This window comes from Vespa crabro, chromosome 11 (genome assembly GCF_910589235.1).
Source record: "Vespa crabro chromosome 11, iyVesCrab1.2, whole genome shotgun sequence".
NCBI classification, from domain to species: domain Eukaryota; kingdom Metazoa; phylum Arthropoda; class Insecta; order Hymenoptera; family Vespidae; genus Vespa; species Vespa crabro.
Genome location: NC_060965.1, coordinates 3,721,901 through 3,731,868, shown reverse-complemented (window position 1 = coordinate 3,731,868; position 9,968 = coordinate 3,721,901). Strand labels below are relative to the sequence as shown.

The 9,968-nt window shown below is 29.3% G+C and overlaps 4 protein-coding genes across 4 annotated transcripts in view; 1 reads left to right on the top strand and 3 right to left on the bottom strand.

Annotated features, from left to right (window-relative positions):
* Positions 1-2,188: 2,188 nt before the first annotated feature.
* Positions 2,189-3,827, top strand: LOC124428257 (ribonuclease Oy). The gene is made up of 3 exons (XM_046972149.1): positions 2,189-2,464; positions 2,885-3,422; positions 3,499-3,827. The coding sequence occupies exons 1-3, from the start codon at positions 2,403-2,405 to the stop codon at positions 3,664-3,666; spliced, it is 768 nt and encodes a 255-aa protein (XP_046828105.1). The 5' UTR covers positions 2,189-2,402; the 3' UTR covers positions 3,667-3,827.
* A 112-nt stretch (positions 3,828-3,939) lies between these two features.
* On the bottom strand, positions 3,940-5,879 carry LOC124428254 (UBX domain-containing protein 1). Its single transcript, XM_046972145.1, has 7 exons — positions 5,689-5,879; positions 5,563-5,616; positions 5,276-5,434; positions 4,883-5,134; positions 4,556-4,793; positions 4,281-4,461; positions 3,940-4,209 (listed from the first exon to the last, which is right to left on the bottom strand). The coding sequence occupies exons 1-7, from the start codon at positions 5,742-5,744 to the stop codon at positions 4,157-4,159; spliced, it is 993 nt and encodes a 330-aa protein (XP_046828101.1). The 5' UTR covers positions 5,745-5,879; the 3' UTR covers positions 3,940-4,156.
* A 496-nt stretch (positions 5,880-6,375) lies between these two features.
* Positions 6,376-8,059, bottom strand: LOC124428258 (histone H2A). The gene is made up of 3 exons (XM_046972150.1): positions 7,823-8,059; positions 7,434-7,641; positions 6,376-6,826 (listed from the first exon to the last, which is right to left on the bottom strand). Exons 1-3 carry the CDS (start codon positions 7,842-7,844, stop codon positions 6,649-6,651), a joined length of 408 nt encoding a protein of 135 aa, XP_046828106.1. The 5' UTR covers positions 7,845-8,059; the 3' UTR covers positions 6,376-6,648.
* Positions 8,060-9,038: 979 nt separating this feature from the next.
* LOC124428260 overlaps positions 9,039-9,968 on the bottom strand; it is a 78,789-nt gene continuing 77,859 nt past the window's right edge. Inside the window, exon 16 of the mRNA XM_046972152.1 lies at positions 9,039-9,968. This exon is cut by the window's right edge and continues 950 nt beyond it. The gene's annotated coding sequence lies outside the window, so the exon portion shown is untranslated.

The following is a 9,968-nucleotide window of genomic DNA, read 5'->3' as shown; positions in this document are numbered from 1 at the left end:
GAAGACCCACGGGCTGTCGGGTGACTCTAAAATCCACGTTCTCGTGAATCATCACGAGAAAATCATTTCTAATCGAAAATTCGTACAATATAACGAAATCCACGATAAGATTTTTAATTGCGTTCGCAAACACCTACGCGGAATATACACATGGCTGTTTTCCCAATCCTACACGTATTCCCGTGTAAAAATCGATGATAAAACTGTACGAGAATGCATCATATTCATGTCGATATATCGAATTCTCGCCAATCGATCATCGACAGATAATCCCTCGATGATACATTCTTTAAGTCTTCATTGAATTTTACACGATGAACGAAAAAAAAAAAAAATTTTGTCTCAAGATGATGAAGTCCATTTTTTTTTTTGCTAATATTATTATTGAAAGAAATAACTTTGAGTTCAAAGTTTAACTTGGTTGTTACCAAGCTATGTTATGTTTAAATAAAATTGATTATTATTTAAATTTTAATTAGTTACACTCCTCATACGTCATAAATTTTTTTAAATAATTCTAAAATTATCGATAATATTAATTATTTAATTCTATCCATTTAAAAAGAGAGAATTTCGATGTTTACTCGTTGAAATGTAAAACGAAACTAACTCAATAACTATCAAAGTTATTGTATTCTTTTGCTTTTGATGACGTTACTTGCGAACGAGTCTTAAATTTAAACCTTTTGAAATATTCAATTAAAATTATTTTGTATTTAATATTACATAAACATTCGACAGTTTATGTATACACGTGGAAATTCTATATGATTCTAAACGTTTAAACAAATTTCGAGTTTCACAAATTCAATTGTGAAAGAACGTAGAGATTTGTTCCGGCATATTCTTCTTCCAAAAAACATATAGCTTCTAAGATATTTTATAGTATTTTTGTACTTAAATCAAAAGAAATTTCAAATAAAAATGTTGCAAATAATTGATCATTGGCATCATAAATATTTTAATTAGATTTATTGCAAACTTTGGATTAATCCAAAATATTTTCTTTATCAACGATCAAATCATTTTCTACATTACCAACAAAATTGATTATTGTAATATACCTTATTGCTGAAGTTTGTACATATTTGAAGATTTAAAATTAATAATTTATACCGTAAAGTTACATTTCGAATTCGTACAATTACTATAACAAATATGTACAAACGACGAGCCAATCGAGTACTCGATTGTTTTTACTGATTATTGATGCATAAATATTGATTAATTTCAAAATGAGAACAAATTCGTATTTGAGATAAAATTTATATGTTAGATATTTGAAGTAAAAAAGTAACAAATTTTTTTCATTTTCAATTGTGCTACCATCGTATTATGAAGAAAATTAACAATACGGTTGTGTACATCGGGTTGTATAATCGAAGGAACTGAATATAATATTACAGTCGTAAAAAAAAAAAAAAAACCACAGCGAGTCCATTGATAATATTTATCGTTGATAAATAATCTTTCATCTATTTAAAAAAAAAAATTGTTGAATTAGAAAAGTCATTGAAATAAACATGATAAAAGATACGATAAAATCAATAGAATGTGTTATTCAACAAAGCAAGAACTAAGAAGTACATATTTAACTATATACTTCTTCATGAATGGATAATGATACTTCATTGGTATGTTAGCAAAAGCAATTTTGTACATTGTCAGCTAAAAGAACGAACCTTGCAGCTCTTCTAACGTGACATACGTACGGACGAATGTATTCAATGCTTTCATTTTTTTTACTTACTATAGCGAAGTAAATGAATAAAATAAATATTAAAATATTATGCAAATTAAAACGATAAGAATAATGAATTTCTTAGACATTACACAATTCTTCAAAATCTTTGTCTTCTTATCCATATCGTTTAAGGGGGGGGGGGAGAGAAAGAGAGGAGAGAGAGAGAGAGAGAGAGAGAGAGAGAGAGAGAGAGAGAGAGAGAGATTGTGTTTATCCGTAAACCTGTTGAAACGCACCTGTCGTTCAGGTAAACCAGTGGTGCGCAAACTATTTATAGATGTTAGAGTAATTTTAGATAATTCTTAATATATTTTCTTCATTACATTAGTAAATATAATTTTATTTTTATTAAAAAAGAAAAGAAAAAAAAAAAAAAAGAAAAAAAATTAAAAATGAACACTTTTGAATTTAATTATTATTATAGATAAAAATTTATAAAAATTGATCAATTATTGTATCCCTAAAAGGGATCGTAATTCATAGTTTGCGCATCACTGAAGCAAAGGGCTATCTTTTATTCTACAATTTAGTCAAAATGGTGGGGTAAAATTAAAAATAGTAGTGGGAGTAGAATTGCGTATAAGCGACGAGCAAAAGCAAAGATTACAAGCAGTTCAGTCTACTTTTATTACTGAAGAAGCTCGCAGCTGCTAGCAGCATGCTTTCGAACAAGATTATCACGTGTCTTCTTGTCTTATTTCTATTTAATCATAGTTACGGGTGAGTAATACAATTCATTCTGGCGTATTAACGTTTCCGAATGTTATATAAGGCAGTCTCGTTGAATTCTATTCTACAACATATTCACAGTATGATGATATTCATCATCCTTTTAACAAAAATATGTTGAAGAAATATTAGCAAGATCCATTATTCAATCATGAGAACACTTTGCTAATACATTTTATACGTATTATTACGATTATTCGTATTATTTCAATATAATATTCGAAAACAAAATCTAATCTATACTACTTAGACATTTAATATATTCAACTACTGTATTAATGCAATTTTGAAATAGGAACGATAAGATAGTATAGAATATTATAAAATTAAATCCACATTGAAATGAATGTTCGTTTATGGAAACTTCTATTTTCTTTTTTTTTTTTTTTTTTTTTTTTCATTTTTAACTAGAATACGACGTTCTAAATGTCAAAATAAAATAGAAGATCCAAACTACTTCGACGTTTTAATTTTCACTCAACACTGGCCGCAAACGGTGTGTTACTTATGGAAGGAAAAGTCAGAGTCGCATGCCTGCGCATTGCCCAAGGACGACGAATGGTCGATTCATGGTATATGGCCAACGAAGTATCATAGCGACGGTCCAAACTTCTGTAACAATTCTTTGCCATTTAACGCGAATACTTTGACGCCAATAAAAAATGAATTGGAAACAAAATGGATCGATGTACAAAATGAAAAGGATACGTATTCCCTTTGGCGCCACGAATGGAACAAACACGGTACTTGTGCTATTGTACTTCCAGCTTTGAACAGTGAACTTAAATATTTTCAAAAGGGACTTGAACTATTGGACATTTATGATATGAAACATGTACTTGGGAAAATAAATATCGTACCTGGTCGCAGTTATGCGATAGAAGATATATCGAATGGAATAAAGAAAATAATAGGTAAAACAGCAGAAATAGTGTGTGCTCATAACGAGGTAAATATATTTAATTGAATTTGAAAAATTTAATTCAATAACTCACAATCTCTAATGATTTAATTACTTATTGAAGGAAAAAGAGGAAGAATATATTTATGAAATTCGAATATGCTTCGATAAGACATTAAAATTGATCGATTGCGATGGCATTAATGGATTCCCTGCTAGTACTTGTAGGGATTCTACGCAAGTAATATATCCTGGTATTGTACCATCATATTATAATGTGATACAAATATAGAATTAATTTTTGCTAAGTATATAGCAATTTTTAAAAACGAAAATCTTCGAAAACTGTTAATGGAATTGTTATAATACAAAAATGAAGATTCAGCCTAAGCTGTAACTTAGAAACTATTATTTAAAATTTTTTTTAATATGTATATATATATATATATACCATATATACGATCATGAATCATGAAATTATTAATACGAATTATACAAATTATTGGATCATTGTATAAAATAAGGCATAATATTTTTATGTGATTTACAATAAAATACGTATATATTATTTTCAAACGTATATTTTCTGCTTCCCACGCATTTTTAGTTATAGCATTTTTTGAAAATCAAGTTATGAAAAACTTATCTGCAATCTTAAATAACCAACGCATATTAAAGAATTTGTTTCCTGTAGCACTTAATTGCAATTAAATTGCATGTTTACAGATAATGCAATTGCTCACAGTTTGTATTCTGATCATTAGAGTAGAAATAGATAGCACTCAACACAATGCAGTCTTTTTTTGAACGATTATAACTGCAGAAGGCACCAGCCCTAAAAAATACAAATAATAAATAAAACATTTCTTAATTTCATTAATTAAATGAATGTCAAGCACGACATACCTAAAACGTCTAATGGTACATCATAATCCTCCTCTGTGAATACCTTTTTAGGAAAATTCGTCATTAAATTAAACGGTCCACAATCGTCTGTCCGATTCATTTCAACAAATAATCTAACAGCGGATAATTGTTCCTTACTGCCAAAACTTTGCGTTAATGTTTTTCCATTTGTAAGTCTAATCTGAAGAATATTATATAAGATCATAAAGGCATTGTCTATATTTCTTTTTTTTTTATCTTTCATTATTTCCTGATCACATGATTTTTATGATTACCTGAAGCTTAGTCTCGCTATAATCTTTCCTATGATGAGTCGATGTAGACGAGGTTGACGACAATGACGACAACGTTGATACAGAATTAGGAATCTGATTATTATCAGCTGCAGCTTTTGCACGTCTTGCTGCTTTGTCAGCTTCAATCTGTGCCTTAACTCTTTGCCTTGCTAATTTTTCTTCTTCCTTCTCCCTTTTTCTTTGTTCTAAAAGCTTCTTCATTTCTAATTCTTCCAATCTATAATTAATAAAAATATGAAATCATTAAAAACAATTCTAAATATACTATTTATCAAAAGCTTTCATTTTCTTAGCATAATGCCTTACTTCTTCCTTGCCTCTGACATTTCTTTTCCAGATTTTATTCTATTTTTCTCCCTTTCAAATGCTTCTTTCTTACTTTGTTCCTCTCTCTCTTTCCTCTTTTGTCTCAATTTTTCATCCAACAATTTCAATTGTTCCTTTTTTTCCTCCTCAGTAAGTGGCTTTTTTTCCTCTGTACTTTCTGAAAATTTATCGTGTCCAGACTTCGTAGCGTGAAATTCAACAGCAAGACTCGAGTTGAAGAGCTTTCCGCATCTATATATAAATATATAAAATAAAAAAGGATGAAAAATAATTATATATAATAATTCAATCTTATAAAGTATTATAATAAAATAATTAGAATACAATTGTTTGATAATAGTTAAATGCTCAATGAGAATAACATGTACCTACACATCGCATTTCATTGACTTTGCAACATCTGTCGTAGATACTTGTCCACCAGTACTAGCAACACTATCTTGTGCTGGAGTATCAGCTACAGAGGCTGGTGCACTTTCAGCAACAGGAGGTTCAGGAGAAGGTTCAGTATCATCGGAATGAGCTAATAACCTTGTAAAATAATTTTATTATACTAATTGACATGAACGAATAAATTGATTAATATATAAAAAAAGAAAAAAAAAAAAAATTAATAATAATAATAATAATAATAAATAAGTAACAAGACGATGTTTTACCATTCCATTGCTGGTTCTACGCCGTTGTTTCCTGTAATTTCCAATGCCTTTTCGCTATAACAAAACACTTAATGTAAATTTGAAAGGTTAACTTTTGCGGCTTGCACGTATTACTTCGAAACTTACGCTTTGGACATACTGAAACCCATGTCCACAAGCATGGCTATATCTGCCGATGACATCTTTCAACGTTTAGTTTGACGTTAAATAAATTTTAAATCGGACGAGTATCTTTTCAAATCTATTCACTTCAACGAAATCTAATTGTCACGTCGAACCGACGCGCTCTCTATACACTGTCGTCTACTTCAGCGATCCCACGCAAAAATGTCACCGGAAGTCAGATATATATATATATATATATATATATATATATATACATATACACGCACATATATATATATATATATATATATATACATACAAACGTACTAATATTAAATTTGAATTCATTAATAAATATGGGATAACTAAATTAAAATACTTCGATCTAATGTAAAATAAAAATTTACTATTGCAAAATATTTTTTCATTATTGCATTCTACGAATATACGCATGTCAAACAGTATATAAAGTGATGATTTGTCATTGTTTATTTTCGCATTAAACATCGTTTACATTCAACAAAAACAATTAACATGTAGAGATTATTGAATCTTATACTTTATAGAGATATTCTTGAATATTTATTTAAAAAAAAAAAAAAAAGAAAAAAAAGAAAAAAAAGGAAAAAAAAAAAAGATAAAACAAAAAAGACAACAAAAAAAAAACGAAAACAAAAAAAAGGTGGGTTCAAAATATAACACAAAATATTAAAAGATTTCTAATTAAATATGGATTATACGGATGTGATACAGATTATCCCTCTAGGAGCATAGTCAACACGGTCAATTAAATTGTTTGATTTATCATATAATATTATTTAAATAAAAATTAAGAAACTGTTCGCTACATCGTCAATATTTATAACTCGAATGTATTCGATTTGCACAGTGTAATTGTTCAAATACATTGTGCTTGTGAACATTTCAGGTTTCCGGAATAAGACGCATTCCTAATATACTGATAAGTTATAAATGTTTAATCTAATATTCTTGAGAAGCTTTGTCTCCCTTTCCAGATCCTCCAGTGCCAGTCTTTTTCGGTAGGAGAACAGCTTGGATATTGGGCAGAACGCCACCTTGAGCAATGGTAACACCAGACAGAAGTTTGTTTAATTCTTCATCATTACGAATTGCTAGCTGTAGATGACGTGGGATTATCCTGAAAGGTAAAAATCAAAATATTTTTAAATAATAAAAACATTTTCTATTAATCTTATTAGATATATAATATAATTAATATTGAGATTGATTAAAAATATTAAATAGAAAATGATTGGAAAATTATATTAATAGACATTAATAAAAATATTAAAATTAATGTCTATGACCTTGCTGAGCTTCCTTTATCACATCATGTATACTTTGTCAACAAGGATATTATGAAACTGTTTATAAAATCTCAATATATTTATTATTCATTTGAAAATAAAAATAGCATATATATATATGTTATATATATATATATATATATTGTTATATGTTATACATATATATATATAACATGTTTAACAACATATTTACATATTAATTTCACAGTCGAATTATTTTCATCAGTTAATTATTGAGATAAAGTATTTTTTTTTTCTCTTTTTTTTTCTTTTTATTCAAAGTAAAAAAGGGCGATAAAGAAAACATGGAGTATTCTGCAGGGATGGAAAGAGAAAGAGAAAGAGAAAGAGAGAGACAGACAGAGAAAGAGAAAAGGCAGATATAAAAACTGAAATAGAGGGAGCGAGGGAGAAAAAAGAAAATAATTTTCGGCCGACCTTGTCTTTTTGTTGTCCCTTGCGGCATTCCCGGCCAATTCAAGTACTTCAGCCGCCAAATATTCCATAACGGCGGCGAGATAAACTGGTGCACCGGCACCGACGCGTTCAGCATAATTTCCTTTTCTCAGAAGACGATGGATTCTTCCGACCGGGAACTGTAGCCCTGCCCTACTGCTACGGGTCTTTGCTTTTCCCTTAGTCTTGCCTAAGAAAATAATATATATATTTGATCATGTTAATTCAATTCATATAATTTCTTTATCTTTGAGAAAGAAAGAGTAAAAAATAGAGAGAGAGAAAAAAAAAGAGAGAGAAAGAAAGAGAAGAATCAAGAGAAAGTAATACGTTTCACTTGGTCATTTGGCTGATCGAAGGCGTATACTTACCGCCCTTACCGCGTCCCGACATCTTTTCACTGTATTTATGAGATTACTTTTATCTAAATACGTAAAGAAACGAAAAAATATTGAATTCACTCGAGCAAATTACTAAGACAGTTGTCCTTTAACGTTGGATTGTTACAGAGAGAATGAAGCCTTTGACTCGTTGCACGACGACGACAAAACGGTTACGCGTTAGGACGTCAGATATTTTGGCGGCGGCGGTTGGGTAGGTGCTCGTTTGCGCGGGAAGACACTACAGATCGGAAATGACCAATAGGCGCAGCCAATAGGATCGCGAGAAATGTTCCTGCCTATTTTTACAACAACTTCTTTCATTTTCTCCATTTAATTTCATTGTCGTCTTGAAATGAATTTTTCTTTATTGAAATTTTCCTTTAGTTATTTTTATATTTTCAACATGGATCGAATCAATCGTGATATTATAATAATTATTCGTTTTGGCGTCGAGGCTATGCTCTTTTATAAAAACCCGATCGAGGCGACATCTCGCGTTAAATAACGATTAAAAGAAAAATGTTAAAGAATAAAGGATCCCATTGAGAGACTTATTAACGTTAAACTTTTGAGATTTTATTTTGTTAACTTTATCACTGTTAAAAGGATACTACGAATAAATAAATTCGTTATCGTTTCTATGTATTTATACGTTGCGAGAATTATGGCGGGAAAATAATTGCAGAGTATGCAACTAAATCTTTCGAACGAACCTGTTTTCTATTGATCAATAATTGTTCTTCATTGGGAAGAAAGAGACCGCGTGTAATTTTGAATGGTACAATTGCAAAGAAGAATGAAAATTATTGATACCTAAGTATCGTCTGTGATATTTTAAGATAAAAAAAAAAAAAAAAAAAAGAGAAAGAAAGAAAGAAAGAAATTAAATTAAAATATTTTAAATAACAAATTGTCCCTACCTGAGATTCTTTTAACTCTGAATTTTCCCGCCAATAAAAATTTCTAATTGTCTTATATCATATATCAAATGTACGTGCATATTATATTATTGATATTTTTCAAATACGAAAAATTTTACAATGAACATAATTTATTTATTAATAATTTGTTATGATTAAAAACAGAAATGAAATTCGATATATATATATGACAAAACTACTATATAAAATTAATCAATGAAGATGTTTTTCTAATAAATGTTGATAAGGAAAATGTAAGGTGATAAGAAAGCATACACGAGATATTCATGTTTTCAACAATTTACTCCTAGGCTCGTCCTGGCCAGACTGAGACCGATAGACGCTTTTGGTCTCTTTCTGTTATATAATACATAAAAATAATGATATTTACAAATGTAGGATAATGTTAGGCACTCAATGAACAAAACAATGAAATTATAAACGATCGTCTTATTATATATTTTGAGGGTTGTTACGGTTTATGATCAATTAATGCACTCAGAGAGCAGAGCTAGATAAGTTAAGGATACCAAAGTCAATGGAGTTTTAATTATGACGTTGTTAAATAAAAATATTTTTTTTTCTCCGTTCGCAATTTTAATCACATTCAATTGTCATTACGATCCGATTAGTGTGAACGTGGAATGTTGGATTATCGGATAATCAAGCATTTTTCGTGGAATGTGCTCGCACAAAGTCTCACGTTCTTCTTTTTTTTTTTCTTCTTCTTCTTTCTTTGTTTAAATTAAGTCACTTTACCTAAGTACCTCGTGGTTGTATTACGTTAACTTTCTCGTATTCGCTGGCCTTCAAGTTATACATATATCGTAACTCGTGGACATCGAAAGGAAGGAGTTTTCGTTACGCTTTCTAAATCAAGCGTATTTCCATTTTGTATTCTATGAATGTTCGCGGACTAGAGTTATCGTGAACTTTCATTAAATTAAAATTGACCGCGTGATCCTATTTTCTGAAAGTTTCATTAGAATCTAATTCATTGTGATCGCAGTCTATTTGATATATTAACTTAACTATATGGTAAAATTTATATCACCTCATATGTGATATTATTATTTTAAACATAACAAAAAAAAAAAAAAAAAAAAAAAAAAGAAAAAAATTAAAAAAAAAAGAAAAAAAAAAGAAAAGTTAAAGTCATGATCTACATTCGCAATGACTTTATTGATATCACCAACTAATTTGGTGAACTATGT